General features: G+C 47.0%; 3 protein-coding genes across 3 annotated transcripts; 1 reads left to right on the top strand and 2 right to left on the bottom strand.

The window, feature by feature from the left end:
• Positions 1–846: 846 nt before the first annotated feature.
• On the bottom strand, positions 847–1,500 carry F4812DRAFT_459703 (uncharacterized protein; the record flags this gene model as incomplete). Its single annotated transcript, XM_047937596.1, has 2 exons — positions 847–1,422; positions 1,477–1,500. 2 exons carry the CDS (start codon positions 1,498–1,500, stop codon positions 847–849), a joined length of 600 nt encoding a protein of 199 aa, XP_047789912.1.
• Positions 1,501–5,575: 4,075 nt separating this feature from the next.
• Positions 5,576–6,340, top strand: F4812DRAFT_459702 (uncharacterized protein; the record flags this gene model as incomplete). Its single annotated transcript, XM_047937595.1, has 2 exons — positions 5,576–6,021; positions 6,142–6,340. The coding sequence occupies 2 exons, from the start codon at positions 5,576–5,578 to the stop codon at positions 6,338–6,340; spliced, it is 645 nt and encodes a 214-aa protein (XP_047789911.1).
• A 1,534-nt stretch (positions 6,341–7,874) lies between these two features.
• On the bottom strand, positions 7,875–9,028 carry F4812DRAFT_459701 (Rho2 GTPase; the record flags this gene model as incomplete). The annotated part of the gene is made up of 5 exons (XM_047937594.1): positions 7,875–8,165; positions 8,295–8,486; positions 8,568–8,573; positions 8,688–8,766; positions 8,994–9,028. 5 exons carry the CDS (start codon positions 9,026–9,028, stop codon positions 7,875–7,877), a joined length of 603 nt encoding a protein of 200 aa, XP_047789910.1.
• Between the last annotated feature and the right edge of the window lie 8,370 nt (positions 9,029–17,398).

Here is a 17,398-nt window from a genome sequence, read left to right as displayed (position 1 = left end):
GAATCCCGATGTAGCGTGAGGGGGGTTGGGTTATCACATTTCTATAGGATGGACGCACTTGCAGTCAATCGATGTTGCTATCTCCCCCCTTTACGACCGCAACTGCAGGCGGCCATGATAAAATTATTAATAGCCTATCATGCATCCATTCATCCATTTGCGATCGCCGAGCTCAGAGACGGACTTTAGGTACATAGCTCCTATAGAGGTACAATACAACTTATCGGATTTACATTATAAAATTAAATTGAGAACATAGAAAAGATCATATCGGAGATTTACTCACTCTTTGTACCTGATTTACTCCTCGCGTGGCCCGTCGTGGAATTTCTTTGCACTGATTGATCCATGTTGGGTTTGGTTATCTTGCGGCAAGAGGAAGTCTTAGGAGGTACCTTAGGTATGCCCAGGTGTCTACGTCACTTTAAAAGGTCGCGACTGAGCGACAACTCGATTGCTTATTCGGATGAACCTCGGTATGCGGAATATTTAGAACTCGCAGATTTGGTATATATGAATAATTGCATATAAGGTGTAACTTGGTTATGTAATATGAAGATTCAGGGGTTAACTCAGGGGTCACAATGCTTGTTGTAAAGCAGGAATTAAATAGTTTTCACCTACCTGTCCGCCCTAAGGGAACACATCGGAAAAATTGCCATGGACTGTATCAGGTAGGTGGTGAAGGAACAGAAGTTATTGCAAGTAAAAAGCATACTTGTTGAATACTCCGCTTCTATGATCAATCGCTAACTTGGAAAGACATATTCCAAATTATATTCGTTGTTGCTAAGCCCTTTTTTCGATATCCCATAACGCGCCATAAGGATTCGAAACACAAAACGCTCAAACTCCACTATATTCCCTTTCTGTTCCTTGACTCGGTTCTTGATCCGATGTGCCCTTTTCCTTACCCTTGGATGAACTAGATTTCCGAGCCTCTTTTGGACTTTTGGAGGAAGAAGCTCGAGGAGGACGAACGGCTCTTGTACGAAGGTCTGGTCGAGGAGGAGGTTGCGGTCTCCAGGGAGGGTTCGAAATATCCATGAAAATTTGAACTAATATTTCAAAATCCTTATTTTCAGAGTCAGTCATGCGATGAATGTCGCCACACCTTTCGGCTTGGCTTTCCTTCTTGGGTGGGGATGATGGCGCCCTTTTGGGCTTGAGATCCTCCGCAAGCTGTCCTGATTTAAATAGGAAAGTCCTCAGTTCTTCGAGTGTTTCGAGCTTGAGTGCATCTTTCTCTTGTGCGGCCGCGATACTTTGTGGATCTTGGAAAAGTAAAAAACCCTGTAGCTCTGGGCGTTTTTTGGATAGTACTCCGTATATTGCTCGTATGAGGGCTAGGTAGTGCGCAAGATTCGTGCCGCCGCTCTTAGTGACTCTGGTCGGGATCTTGGACAGTTCCTCTAGGATTTCCTAGTCCCTATATCGTATATCCCACACCATACTGATTAGTCTTTGGTTAAATACTTCGGCCTCTGCTTGGGTTACCATTCTCGTTATCACGCAAGATTAATAGGTATAACAGTTGTAGAAGAAGCTCTGGGTATGCGTAAAAGGGCATATAGGGAGAGGAACCGATCCATACGTGTTGAATATTCTTTGCGGATGGTCTTAGTTATTTACAAAGGATATTTGCTTGCTAGGAGTTTCTTTCAAGGAGAGATAACATGTAGTGGTCTGTAAGTACGCATAAGGATTGGACAACTCAATCAACGTAGAGACATTCAAAACATGATGGATATGGCTAAGCACAGCTGTAATAATAACTTGCTGAACGTAATCAACGGCAAAGTTCCTAAGGTACATAAGGGAGATAACAAGTGATAATATCATACCGGGACGGAGTATCCTCCACATCGTTCCTGGAAATTATGAAGGGAAAACACCAAAGAATACAGATTTTGCCCAAAGGAGATAACACCCAAGATGCGCTAATGAGTCTGTGCCTTCCTTTTAGAACAGGAACAACAAGATAAGAGCCAGTTAGGTTGGTACCTAAAGTACATTTCAAGTTGCTTCGCAACGCAACGTAAATTGATTTGCTACCTAAGGTAGGTAGGCTACCTAGGGAGGTACCATAGCGGCGTTGTCCAGGCAGGCAATAATTCTCTAATACACCTGCCGTACTGGAAGTCACATACAACCGTTACTGCAGTATCTAGGTACTTGTCCCGCCGTACCTAGCAACTTCCAAACTTAACCTTGGTAGATAACTGCCTAGGTAACTGCCTAGGTGACTGCCCACTTAGACGTTAGCGTTAGGTAGAAACTTCTTCGGACGCCTATATAAACACGGCGATCCCCTTTAGAATTAAAATTTCATTCCTCTATTCTTTATTCTTGATTCTTGATTCTTTTCCTATTCTCTACTAGTACGATGTCGTATTACTTGACATACCTTATCAATCCAACACTTTATTCTTTATTCTTTATTCTCAACACGTTGATAATTTAATACGTTTATTTTCCCGTCCTCCTCTATCCCAGGAATCTCGCTGAGATAGCACGATCTGGGATTATTCACCTTATCCTAACAATCTATTATCACAACTTACACAATAACGCGCATATATACCAAGTTGTGCAAAATAGCACAGATCATGTCTCCCTTGGAATCAAGGATATAGGCTACTACCCTCGGACTAATGATGGGATACTCCGCTCTGAACGTGAAGCACATGGCCAAAGGTATGTTCTCTATGACTGCTTGATCACTACCTACCCTAACATAATATACCTCTTCTGTTTCTTTTCTTCGTGTTCTTCTCAAACTCTCTTCCCAACAAGCAACCTAACTATGCCCATTCGCATCTATTGCATTTCCAAAGCTGGAATTACCTTAGTCTATATATTCTATCTGATCTTTGGTTGCTTCTTGATTACTAACGTTACCGCGATAGGGGCCATAAAAGGACAGGCGCAAAAACAAAATGATACATGAACTCCACCTTGTGCTTTGACCTTTGACACACAAGAATGAATGCTTAGATTCTCGCTATTTGATACAGCACCTCAACATTAAGTATTGACTAGGGTGTGTTAGAGATCCTAATCTAGCTTTATTCTCTACCACCACAGTGGTATTTGTGGCCCAAAGAGGGGTGGCTAGGTCGTCATCCTTTAAAACCTCCGTCTATCTACATGTGACAAGGGCTTGGCAAGGGCTTGGAATATTCAATTCAATAATAATTTTCTAATAGTCTCAAGGGCCATGGTCTCTTCCTTTCTTTCGAAGTGCGAGACTCAAGACTATTTGTAAACGTTCTAAAGTACGTATTTTACAACCTAAGCGCCGAAACATCTCCGGTGTTGGTGCAGGTGCCCAACTCGTGCATCTCCGCGTGATACATTATACCCAATAGTTTCCCTTACACCTATCCTATTACTGCTGTTGGTCGCCTTGAATATTCAAACGGCTCTTGGCAGCTTGGGCCGTGGGACACTACACCTCTCTCTCAGTCTCACAACTATCCAAGGTGACAACTACACACCTGGATCGTTACTGACCCTACAAGAGCATTTATACTTTATTGTTCAAATATCTCTTAGGTAAGTCAACTATCATACAAGGGCAAGCCCACCTTATCAGCCATATATATTAACCCTTTGTTCCCATTCGCTAACCTTACTATTGTAGCTAAGAAGATATCTGTGCATCATACTTTCTATTCTCACTATTACCTTCTTACTATCCTACCTCACCTGGCCACCATCAAACATCTTCATTCTTCCTCTCCTTACCGTTATATAGGGGGGGGGGGGACACAAAGACCAGAACACGGCCACCCCCGATGTTCCCTGTGGTGAGGGTCTGTCTTGAGACATGATAATGGCGGGAAACAAAACGACAAGCGTCTATAGTAACATGTTCCCGTCACAATCCGTTTCTATCATTTGGTATTCAAAGTACAATCATGTTGAAACTCTCCGGATACCTTACAAGGAGCCACTGACACAACTACCTTAAGGTCGAGAGCGACGAGGTCAATGCTAATGAGCCCGACTAGGGCAAGTCAATATTTGGGGAGCCCGCGAGCTGCTATTTACTGCAAATTAGAACGGCGCGGCTAGCGAGACTAGTCACATTGACTCGTCAATAGAGCTACCAACGTAGTATATTTCTATCATAACGTTCTTAAGGGACATGGTGGGCTCTGGAGGATCAGTATTCCGATAAGGGAGAGATCGCTCCTCGGGCCCGGGTCATACTTTGGAATTTACGTTCAACCGAAGAAGACATCGACGGAGATATGGACGACGAAGAGGACAAAGCAGAACTATTCAGCAAGAGACACCAAGAGGGGAAAGTCAAAGCCGTCGGCAGTTAAATTCAGCAACAGGTTCGCTCAACCAACTCGAGAAAACAGGGAAGACGAAGTCGCGACAAATTGAAAACCTCGCTCCCACAAGAACCACAATACAAAGTTTATTACTGGCACTACCAGACAAACCTATTCTCAACGATTCAGTTCCTATAGTTACCACTAAAAGAACGTATCCATTAATCAGGACATCCCTACTTCTCTTCCCAACTTAAGTTTTGACATCATTATCAAATATCACCGACGAGATTCACGATTCGTTATAAGAGACGTGGTGCAGCGTCCTTGCATCAGTCGTAGCGGATTTTACGGCAACTAAAAAGAAGATTTCTATCATACTGATTAGAGTAGTTCGGCAGATAATACATAGAGTATGCCTTATTTGAAAGCATAGATATTAATGTCTTTAGTGTTGAAGATGAGTGGAACTGTGATTTATCAGCTGTTGTCTAATAGCCAATTTTGTATTCTTTCACATTAATTATTAGAGATTGTTGCAATTATCATTTAATAACCAATCCCCATGAGTGCCAAATGACAACTCTTCCTAAACATGGTCCGTAATCACTTAACCTAATAATTAGGTATTCCGTATGCGTTTGAGAGGCATTCATAGATAGAATTTAGCTTGTTAAAGATAATATGGTGAGCTACCTCCTCCTCCCCTTTTTTTTATATAAATAGGGGGAGCCACGTGATAATTGGGATATCTTATCTTAGGTACAATACATAGTACGGATCCGTAGGTATCTCACATGTACCTCGAGCTTGTACCTACAGGGATCCCCACTTAGCACCACCAAGAGGTACCTAAGCTTGGAAAATCGTTGATCCACATTATTCTTTTTTCCTGCAATCCATCAATTGAAGCAATTCAGCAACTCTTAACCCGATTTATCCCCGGAGACACAGGAGGCCTTGGGGTAGATATACGAAGGGCCTGCGTTTGGAAAGATATAAGGACGTCTCCGCAGGAGAGCACAGCCGAAAAACTTGGAAAGAACATAGTTGTGGGGAGAATTGTCGAAGCTTGCGCTTGCTTGGCCTCAGACCGGATATCGAGTATCAGGTGGAAAGTTGCGCGGGGGGATAGCACCTAGTTTATTTGTGGCCTTTGGTTCTGGTGGAAACGGGTAAAAAACGAAACGACAAGTAGCGGTTATACGGAAGTACGGACAAGCATAGGCTTAGACGAGAGGGAGAGAGCGACGGGCTGTTACGATACGATACCCCGTTATATCATCATGTTCGCACCTACGTTCCGCAGCCTCTTTACGAGGTTGCCTTCGACATCTTTCTCCAGCAGCTTCCTCTCCGGCGCGCCCTCGAGATATCCAGCTGCCGCAGCGACAGCGGCTTTCTTCCCCACATCTTCTTCCGTTTCCCCTCGGCAGATCCATACCACGGCTTCGCAAAATGCGAAGGGCGGCACCGGAAAGGGTTCTTCGGGTAGTAAAGGCGCGGCGAAAGGCGGGAAAGGCGGAAAGGGAGGTGGGAGGAAGAAGCGGAAGGCCGGGAAGGGCGAGGGCCCCGACCCGAGAATCGTCAACCTCAAGATGTCGATGCCCCGTGCCGTCCCCGCCCCGCTGAGATTCGCGCGAAACCGTGCGCTGCGTCACTGGACTATTCACCGCGCCTGGTTGCTGTACCAGCGCAAGGAGCGGGACAGGAGAGCACATGAGCTAGAGCGGTATGTATTTCTTTATTTATTTCTCTCTTTCCTCCTCCCCCCGAAAGCAAAACACTCTGTCGTGAAGTGACGTGACGTGACAATTGGGGGTTTACTAATTGGGGTCAACTGCCTACGTAGGATGTACCAATCGATGCACAATGCCTGCGAGGAATTGCGCAAGACGAGTGGACCCGGTAAGCGGGCCGAGGGATACTTGTACCGCGTGGCGATGGAGAAGAAGGGCCTTTACGGACACAACAGCATCCCGATCGAGTACGCGAGAGCGCAGACGGAAACCCCGGCTCGCGAGCCTTGGAATCACGGCTGGACCCGGTGAGGTACCTATACTACCTAGGTAACTACCTACCTAAGGTAAGGTTTAGGTATTCTATTTATCCTATCCTGGTATCCTATCCCTCTAGGTAACGCCTCACCTCAACCCGGCTCCGTATCCGGTATCCGAACTCCCCGGTCTGGAAAGATTAGAAAGAAAGAACTCCGTGTAACATAGAATTATTTTGTTGTTGTCTCCGACAAAGTTACAGTTACGGTTACCTGGACTACCTAGGAGCCATCATATCCAATGAACCGCTAGCTGCATATCATGCTGCGTAAGCTTCGGACACCCGTCTACGTGCGTTGCGTTGCGTTGTTTTTTCCCCTCCGTCCTGTCTGCTTGGATGGATCGCCACTTTTACCTTGGCATTATAGAGAGGGAGACAGTCGGAAGACGCAATGATTTACATCATTCGATATTATACGTAGATGTAGATGCAACGCTTACAGAAGGCTATAGCGCCGGAGATGCTTAATTGGGGAGGTATGTATACCTAATGTATGTATTGTTCGCTCTATCTTATCCCCTTGGCCCGGATAGCCCTCGGTACCTAGGTAGGTAAGAGTTCATGAATAGGAGGAGAATCTGTAAACATGTCCACGTCGCAACTGTTGGGAATACTTCATCGGAATCCTATTATATGCTTCACGATGTGCAAAAGGGCGAACGATTATCAATGTCAAATTAATGTTCTGATTCAATCAATGCCTTTCCTCATTAATAATAACTACCTAGGTGGGTAGGTAGTTTTTCCTCTTCTCTTCTCGGATTAGAGAACGCTGGGAGATTTTCTTCGTCCAGGATCGGCTTGTACTAATCAGTCTGAATTTTTTTCATGTTTTTTTTTCCAACCTGGATACAGATATCAAGTCTCTGTTCATCGCGGGTTTTCGTCTGTGGGGGTGAGAGCGAGGGTGAAGATATCGTAAGTTGAAAGATAGAATTTTCTTCTTTCGGCATTTTGATAAGACATGGGGATAAATAGGGGAGTATGAGTTAGATAGATAGATGGTTCGATGTGTAGATGTTTGGGTTTACGTTAGTTTGTAGGTTCGCCCCCCTCTCCCGACGAGAGACCAGTTCTCGTTTCGAGGTAGACTTTGCTGATGAATTGCTTCTTGCCCCAGCACGCATGATAAATAATGATAATAATAAATCGCGGCGGCTTCCCCTCCCTCTTGTGATATTCCAACAAAAGCAAAGTGAAAGGAAAAAGAAATAGTTATTTCGGAATATTCATTTCCGCTCAAGCCAAACTCCGTCAAGTTGTGAACACCCACCCTGTTCTTATTTTTTTCGATGAGATCATCTGTTTCCCCCCGGGGGTTAAGAATATCCTGTAATCTCGTGCTCGTGCTCGTGCTCGTTTTCGTCTTGTCGATTTTCCCGTTGGTCTCCGTACCTTGTCTACTAGAAGTTTTTTTGTTTTTTCCGCGCGCGCGTCGAGTCTTCCGTGCCAAAGCCGCTACCGTTCACCGTTCACCGTCACCGTCACCGTGTATATGCGGGGCGCTACTACGAACGCCGCCTTTTCTTATAATATCACGCAGCAACCGCCGCCCTCGCCCTTTTCGAAGGTAAGCAGGGCGGCGCGGGTGGCGGCCTCGAACACGTCGTCGACGCCCTCGCCGCTCAAGCTCGAGCACTCGAGGTACTTGCGCGCGCCGATCTCCTGCGCGGCCTGCTCGCCTTGCCGCTCCGTCACGAACTTCAGGCTCTTCTTGCGCATCTCCTCGATCGCCACGGGGTCGTCGCGTAGATCCTTCTTTAGCCCTACTAGGATGATGGGGACGCCGGGGCATCGTTCTGTCGCTTCTTCTACCCACTATTTTTTTTCCGGCTCTGTTAGTTACGTGTCTTTCTTTCCCTTATCGTTGGTCATGTAAGACGAAGAGAAAAAAAAGATCGAGTGGAAATAGGTAAGGGGGAGAGAGAGAGGGAGGGGCTGTCCAACCTTGTGCTTCACGTTATCGAGAGAATCGGGCGACTCGATCGAGAATCCTATTAGTAGTACGTGCGCCTTCGAGTACGCGAGAGGTCGCAGTCGCTCGTAGTCTTCCTGGCCAGCCGTATCCCATAATGCCAACTGCACCGACTTGCCGTCTACTCTGCAATCTGTTACGTAGTTCTCAAATACGGTCGGGATCTAAAGGGAGAAAGAAGCGCGAGAAATCGTTAGTCCGTCGGCCAGGCAAGGGGTCCGGTTTAGTGGAAGTGTTCTGCTTACGTAGTGCTGTATTAATGTTATCTGTCAGCGAGATGCTTTCTTTGCTCGGAGGTGCGGAAATGAGCAGAAACTAAAAAGAATAGGGGAATGGTAAAAGGAAAAAAAAAAAAAAAAACGTACGGTTGGGAAGTATCCGAGCGTAAAGACGCTCAGTAAAGAGGTCTTGCCGCAAGCTCCATCGCCAATGATGACTAGTTTCCTAGCAATCCAATTAGTATTCTACAGCCCGTGTCGAATGCAGAGGATTTGAGGATATATATAAAAGAAAGAAAGGTCGTGGGATCGATCTTGGTCCGGCCGGAACGATGGAAAAGTCCCAAATAAAAAAAGGGGGGGGTGACGTCGTAGGGTGCGCGCGAAGGTTTGTTTCGAAGACAAGCCGAAGAGGGATCGACAGCCAAGGTGAAGGTGAGAGAGAGAGCATACCTGCGAATGACATTCTGCGGAGTTGAACTCGCCATTGCTTGACGCGAAGTGCACCAATCCCAAGGGGGCTGAAGTAGTTAAGTTTCTTGTCTTGTTCGGAGGTCTCGTCGTCGGAATAAACTTTCTAGACTTGCCGTGTTGTTCGGGAACGCGTGGACTAGCGACGGATTCGAAAAAGTCAATTTTTTTTTTTTTTTTGTTTTTTGTATTTTTGTTTTTCTCTTCTCTCGTTATCCCCGATTTGGGGGAGGGGAGCTCGTCACCTCGGGGCGGATTGGGAATTGGGAATATGTAAGCGCAGAATCTAAGGCCTCCCGGTGACAAAAAGTTGACGTGAGCTTAAGTTATTACTTTAGGAATCTGGAATAGGGAGCTTTTTCTAACGGAGACTCCGGGTCGGGCACTAATAAGCGTTGGATGATACGAGGTGGTATTTTGCAGATATTCCAATGGCGATGCGATCTCGTCCTTTTTCGGAGTTTCTACTCTTCTACCGTATTTCCGCGTTATTCTGAAGGTTTAAGTAGGTAGGTATGTTTGGGTTAGAAAAAAATTGTTCGAATACGAGAGGCCTGCACGCCCAGAGCCGGGTTTCACAGTCAAATTTAAAGGCTTCCGTTAAAGGATTCCTTGGAGTTCCTTAGTCCCTGTCGGTGCTGTCACCCCCTGTAACTTGATATTTCAGCTTCAGAAATAGAGCGACGCAATTGGTCAGATTTGATACTAGACCTTAACTTGCTGCGAACATCTCCAGCTGTGTTACACTAATATAGCTGCTCCGCGAGCCTTACAGTTAGCGTCGTCAAGACAGGGGCAATTCCAGTTCATTTTTATATAACTACACTACGGGGCTCTGTTGCCGGTATGTATTGAAAAGAACTTGACCTTATAAAATCATTGCCATCATCGTAATATTATTGCCTGCCATTACCTATCACCCATCACCATGCCTCTTTTCACACGAAATGCTGAGCTGATGTAAAGCTGCGAGATGCCGCCACTCATCTGTGGCCATGCTAAACCCCGAGGAGCGCTACGTTGCAAGGAGCCGGTCAGATCAAACGAACTGCTCAGACCGTGCCACAGCATCAAGTAAACAAGGGGTGGCGGGGGCATTAGTGAATTATAGTCGAATTTCTAGCGCAATTGGTTCGATATAACTTGAGATGGGATGGGAGGATGCCGAGTTAATAACTAAGGAGCGACTTGGCTGCTGAATAGCCATGTAAGTAAAACTATGTAGATACATATATAAAGGAGCCAGTGACCATGGAGAAATACGTCTGCAAAACGCGATGCTACTTCGTTGCTATTCTACCAGTAAACGACATACGCTGCTGCTGCTGTTGCTGCTACCAAGTGCTCCGAAGTATGTTTGATGACTGGATGATTCAAGTGGAACCCAATAATATGCAAAGTGGTGATTCCGTGTCCACTTACCTTAGCCTTGCTGGGAATACCTACCTTAGGTAGGTACTCTGATAGCCTATGATAGCCTATGCCGACATAGAAACATATGATATAGAAAATAGAGGGTATCTTGAGCTACCAGCTACCGACTCGTTGACGCCGAGGAATCCAATCGAGCTAGCCCATCGAGCTGACCGCTCCCACTTCGTCACACTGGCCCGGCCTAAGATCGACCAACGGCTGCAGGTCTCAGCATGGAAAATTGGAATGGTGCAGGTCTCTGCTGCATACTCCCCCCCTCTTAATCCTACTTGAATTCGCCGGTAAGTTGTTATGATGACCGTGTCTTTCTTTTTTAGAGGCAGCCATCATGAAGAAGAAACCGAATCTCTCAGGATCGATTTGGTGTTCTTGGCATTACCTCGGTAGAATAATTACAAGTCTTGCTAGGTAGCACGTTTCGTATGGAATGATTAACGGATTGATCGCCACAGAACACAAGTCATGTTAGTCGCTGCCAGCACAAGCTTGCCTTAGGTATGGAACACTAGTCCGTTGGCCCTCAGCCAGATATACAACTAACTACCTACCTAACCTAACACATGTTCTCCTCTTTCCGTTACAAAGCGTGGGGAATAACTGAAACTGTTAGATTTGTTTGGGGGACGACGCTAATGACACGACGCAACGCAACTCCTTTCGTGCAGCACATGGAAAGATACGTGAGGAATGGCCCTTTGGGGAACCCGCATTCCGGCGATATTCTTAGATCAACTATATTTCTATATTTCTATATTTTAAGAAGCAAAAAAGAAATAGAAACACATTGTAGCTACGCTGTTGTTTCGGATAGGTTGTTGTTAGATCTGATTCTATCAGGCAAACCCCAAGATTATTCTGAAGATGTAACGCGATCCATCTGTAAGTAACTGATCAATTGATTTATCATATTGTAAAGTCAATTTGTTGGTATAAATGAAATAGTTAAACATTTATGAAATAGTTAACTAAAATGTTGTTATTAGACATTGTCGATACCCTGATTTAAAACTACCATCTCGATTCGGGACATGTATGTTCAGGGGGTCCTAAGGGGTTTGGGGGTTTTGTTAGTGGTATTAACTGGGGGGGCCTAGGTGACGATTGATAACCCCAGCCATCAAGGTGCATGCATTAACGTGCTGTATTGGCGTTCCCCATTGCTGGGAATTTCGGGTTACCCTGGCTGCCTCACGGTTTATTAAAAAAAAAAAAATTAAAAAAAAAAAAAAACCTGGAGGGGTTACTCAGGATCATGTGACTTTAGATCACCTAGTGGGTACCTAGGTAGCTTCAAAAGGTGAATTCCGTGCCAACCGGCAAAACTAGGGCTGATGAAAGATGAGGCTGTGATGACCTGGGTGACCGATAAGCTGGCCTTGCCTAACTTTTGTAAAATGCATACCTAATGTACCTACCTAATGTACCTAACGTACCTGAGGTAGATAGGTACCTTATCTAAGCGGATACATCATAAATGATTGTTAGCAAGTACCTTACGTTTGAACCGATCCAATAGGCTTAAGAAGTTAGGTAGAGGTGCCACAACTTACAAGCCAAAGTACTTGTACCTAAGCTAGGTACTTTTCGAGATTTGTAGGTACGTACTTCGTACATAGTACCCTGTCTACCTCAGATTTCGACGTCTCGAATGGAAAAGCCAGACGCAAGAAACATCAACCTCAAAATCTCGGTCGACTACAAGCAACATTTCTGACCACCGAACATAATTCGCCCTGCGGTGATCAGCCTTTCATTCCGACGGCCTGCCGGGCGTTGCACTCATTAACATAATTATAGCGCTAAAAGGTTAGATACAAAACCCACCATCTCGTAGATTGCAGCACCTATTTCCGGTGCGGATCGGACAGTCGCCAATTTGCATTTGCATTTGCACGCTTTGAGAGGGGCACAACCAACGATTCTTTTTTTTTTTTTTCTCTTTCGCCGAATCGATCATAACATCAACCTATCCAGCGGCTAATTCTTCTTCTTCTAAACTTAGGTGGTACCCTTCAGCCATTTGACTTGGAACCATCTCTTACGAATAGATCGCACATGACTCCTCTCGCTTTCGCGTCATAACCTCCCTTAAGAATGCCCGGCAAAAACACCAATCGACAGTCGGCCGCGCAGGGCCAACAGCCCCCAGCTGCGAAAGGCACGGCAAAATATACGAACAAGGATGGAACCAAGTATATATCCGTTCCCAAGTCCTCGGCTTCTACTCCTCCCCCCCAGCCATCGCCTACGACAACCACATCCTCCAGAGGTGGTGCTTTAAACAATCCCCCTGCGGCCGTTGATATCCCTCCTGCGCAGCCGGTAAATCGCAAAAAGCAAAAACGCCGAGCGAAAGCAGCGGCGAAGGCGGCAGCCGAACGAGCAGAGGCCGCCGCGAACGGACTCCCTAGCCCCGCGTCTACGAGCAGCGTGCTTTTACCTATCGGAACAGAGTCGCAAAAAAGGGATGCGCACAACCCCCGAAATGTGATATCGAGCGAAATTCCCCCTTCACATAACGACACGCATAACGGCGAGGACTGGGGAGACGAGACCGACAGTGACGAGGAACATCCCGGACCCGTCAACGGTTCAGCGCGAAAACCCTCTAAGAAGTCCAAGAAAAAGAAAAAGAAGAACGCGGTCGAGGAACCCGTTAGTAATAATCCCTCCGGCATATCCAAAGAGAAGATATGGAATACTTCCAACGAGCAGGAACGAGAACGTATTAAACAGTTCTGGCTAGGTTTGGGAGAAGAGGAGCGAAAATCTTTGGTCAAGGTTGAGAAGGATGCGGTGCTCAAAAAAATGAAGGAGCAGCAAAAGCACACTTGTAGTTGTTCTGTCTGCGGGCGCAAACGGACAGCAATTGAGGAGGAGTTGGAGGGTCTCTACGATGCTTATTATCAGGAATTGGAATCATTTGCGAACCAACCTCACAACCATCCTAATGCGCCGCCCATGTTCGAACCTAAGAGATTCGGACCCATGAGTGGACTACACCCCCCCGGAGCCCTTCCAACCAGGTATTCGAACCATCACCCGTCCCATGGCCGCATAATGGAACACGTGGACAATGAGGAAGACGAGGAAGATGAAGTAGAAGAGTATAGTGACGTGGATGGCTTGGACGACGAGGATGAGGATGAAGATGAGCCCGAGGAGATCCCTCGCGACTCGTATCCTAACGATTTCTTTAACTTCGGTCAAAGTCTCACTGTGAAAGGTAAGCTGCTTTCTCTATACGAACCCGATTCATACGTGTGTCCAGCGTGTTTGAATAACATGTTTTAGGCGGCATTCTTACTGTAGCAGACGATCTACTCAAGAACGACGGCAAGAAGTTCATAGAAATGATGGAACAGCTGGCCGAGCGAAGAATGGCGCGCGAGGAGGATGCTAAAGATCACTACGCCGGAGCATACGGTCACACTGTTAACGGCGCTTCTTTACCTACACCTCATAATCATCCGCCTCTCGAGGACGACGAGTCAGAGGAGGAGGAAGAAGAGGAGGAGGAGTATAGTCAGGATGAAGACTATGAAGAGGAAGAGGTAGCTAGCCGGCATCCACCGTAGGCGCGCCTTGTGGCTGATAAATTAAATAGGACACGATGACCGAGGAACAACGAATGGAAGAAGGCCGCCGAATGTTCCAGATCTTCGCCGCGCGAATGTTTGAGCAGAGAGTATTGACCGCATATCGAGAAAAGGTCGCGAGGGAACGTCAGGAGAAGCTCCTTGAAGAACTTCAAGAAGAGGAGACACAAGAAACGCAACGAAAGGCCAAGAAGGCGAAGGAAGCCCAAAAACGAAAAGACAAAGCGGCCCAGAAGAAGCAAGCCCAGATCGAGGAGAAGGCGAAGCGTGAGGCCGCCAAAGCAGCAGAGGACGCGGCTCGCTTAGCGGAAGAGGCAAGGAAGCAAGAAGAGGCCAGACTTAAGGCAGAAGAGAGGCGCAAGAAAAAAGAGGCGCAGAAAAAGGCCGAGGAGGAAGATAGATTAAAAAAGGAAGCCGAGCGCCAGCGACGCGCTCAGGAGCAGAAGGAAAAGCAACTAGAACAGGAACGCAAAGCCCGCGAAGCGAAAGAGAGGGAGAAGAAGCTCAAGGAGGAACAGCGGCGTAAGGAACAAGAGGCTCGTGAGCTTAAGGAACGCGAGACTCGGGAAAGGAGAGAGAAGCACGAGAAGGATAAACGAGAAAAGGAGTTAAGAGCAGCCCAAGCGAAAGCCGATCGAGACGCAAAGGAAAAGTCAAAGCAGGAAGAAAAGGAGAAAGCAGCCGCCAAAACAGCAACTCCTATAGCACTTATTCCAACTCAGCCTGCTAAAAAGCAACATCCCGTCTCGATTCCCGCGTTGCCTCAACAACCCCTACCGAATCACGCATCACCGCAAATAGCAGTTGCAACTCCTGTTTTGCCTAAAGCCCCCACGCCAATGAAGCCTCGCTCCGTATCCCATGAGGTAACGAGATCGGCCTCGCAGGCTTCTCATTCTGCTTCAGGTCCGAGCCAGAATGTGTCGCCGCTTACTCAAACTCCGCTACATACCAGCCCCGGTCCCATCGGCCCGCCGAGGAAAGCTTCGTCAACCGGACCGGTAAATATAGGAACTCCAATTGCCCACCCAGCGTCTCCTCTGCATACGGGTGTCAGGAGTCCACCTAATTTGCATCAGGGTCCGTTCGCGGGACTGCCTCTAAACCTCCAAGGTCCTCCTGGAATACCACCTCCGCATATGGCGCAAGGTTTCAATCGAATGCACGAGCCCATGTTCCCCCCTCCTGGAAACCTAAACTTCCGACCTATGGGTAGTATGCCAACACCTCCTGGCTTTCCCGCTCCCAGCCCGATGAGCAATCGATCCTTTTTAGCTCAACATGGACCACCAGGGTTTCACCACCCGGCAGACCAGCCGCCGCCGAATCTGCCTCACCAGAGCTTCTCACCGGAGAGTGTATCGGGACGGCCACCGTCCCACTCTCGACAGACGTCTGCTTCTTTTGACGCAAGTTCTCTATCCGGCGCCCCATCTCAACCGATTAGCAGACCAGCACCAATTGGTAGACCGGGAAGCGTTGTTCACGGGCAGAAGAGCCACGACCTAGCAGCCGATATTGATGACGTGAGCAATCACCTCGGTAGCAGCGCTCTTCTCGATGATACAGATGTACCCTTGGAAACCGTCAACTCACCCCGACGAGGCACCGCCGCTCCAGGTCGAGTTCCGTTCCCAAGCACACCTTTCATGGACCCGTTCCTCGTCTCACCACTCAACGCTAATACATGGGGGCCTCCGAGCGTATTTTCTCCGCCGCCCGGCTTTGCCAATCCTAACCCTACGTGGCCTATGAATCCAACGTTTGGCGCTCCTGTCCCTGGCATGCGAACTTCTCAGCCTCGGCCTGTTGCCGTTCGCCAGATGCTTGTGGCTGCATGCAAAGAGCTACAACCTGTCACATCGGATCCAAAGGGATATGTCGACCTACTGGCCATCAAAAACCACGTGAATAGTATCAATCCTCCAGGACAAGAACCTGTCTCCGACGAAGAGTTGTTGGATATGTGCGATACAGTAGGCAGTTCACATAATGGCGGCGGAAGCTTTGATGTGCGCGTTGACGACGGTGGGAAGAAGTTTTTCGTTCGCTTTGAAGCCGACAGGGGATCGGTCTCGGGACGAAACGTGCTCGGAGCCCCCGGCGAGATTAGCAGTCCCATTGTAGTAGCTGGCTCACCTAACCGTGCGGGACCACCAGCCTAGGCACCCGATGCCGCGTGGTTAAGGTTTAAAAGGATATGGGGTAATTCAGTCGTTGGCAGGAAGTTGGGGATAATGGGTCGACGTCAAGATCAGGATTCATCTTAAGATTCTCTTCTTCGTACAGAGCTGGAGGATGTGTTCGGCTGTTAGGGGTCTATTGTGTACATTTCGGGCCACTACTGGGTGAGCAGTCGCGGCACGTGTGTAACCAATAGGTTGACTACCCTCGGGGGGAATAATAGTCGTCAGAGCACATACACATGCGGGATAGTTATCTATGCCTTCAGAGAGAGAGAGATGGGAGAGAGGAAGTGAAGTCTTTTTTTTTTTTTTTTTTACTTACCGAACCTACCTCTTTTTCTCTCTGCGCTTCCCTCCCGGATTTTTTAGGGCCGTTAAAGCAAACGTCATTTGTTATGAATGGGAAAAACCTCGTTAAGCATCCGTACTAGAGCGCCTTTTTTTGTTCAGTATTAGCGAAATTAATATTTCACAAGACTGCGGCCCAAAGTTAATGGGTTGAGTCGCAAGTGCTTGTTCTTAAGGAAGTACTAGATCGTCTTTATACCACTGTGTATGTATGTACCTGTATGGTGAGTGAGTGAGTGAGTGAATGGAAGGCAGTGCGGCGAGGAATAGGTAGACAGACGCTTGAAGGTTCTTCTACGGTGTGAAATGAATGAATGTGTTGTGGTGAGGTAAGTGGTACTGTTGTGTGAAGTTATAGCCGAAAAAAAAAATCTCATCCAGAACAGATGTGCATGGATGGATGGTACGGTGTTACTTACGACGCTATTGGCAGTTTAACATACCTACCTACCTAAGGTATTCCGTACTTATAGCTAGAGCTACCTAGGTAGTTACGAAGAAGACAAACCCATCCGTTTACCTATAGCTTAATTCAACGGCTTGTGTTATACGAAAGCTCACTATAGCTAAATTCAATCACATCACATACAGGCACCTAGGTAAATTTGCAAAGGCTAACGGTCATTGCATCCATCATAGAATGGCATTGCGAAGCGGTAACGTGAGAAGAAGGGCGGGCTATCATTGCACAAGATGGAAGAGGATATGCGAAGAAAAAGAGTAGAAAATACTCTATAATGATACTACCAGTAAGTAGTAGTAGTAGTAGTAGTTGCTGTTGTCATTGTCATTGTGATTGCTATAGCAAAGGCGGAGACAA

This window comes from Daldinia caldariorum, assembly GCF_022478825.1.
Source record: "Daldinia caldariorum strain CBS 122874 unplaced genomic scaffold F4812scaffold_9, whole genome shotgun sequence".
Taxonomy (NCBI): domain Eukaryota; kingdom Fungi; phylum Ascomycota; class Sordariomycetes; order Xylariales; family Hypoxylaceae; genus Daldinia; species Daldinia caldariorum.
This window is presented reverse-complemented; position numbering and strand designations above follow the sequence as displayed.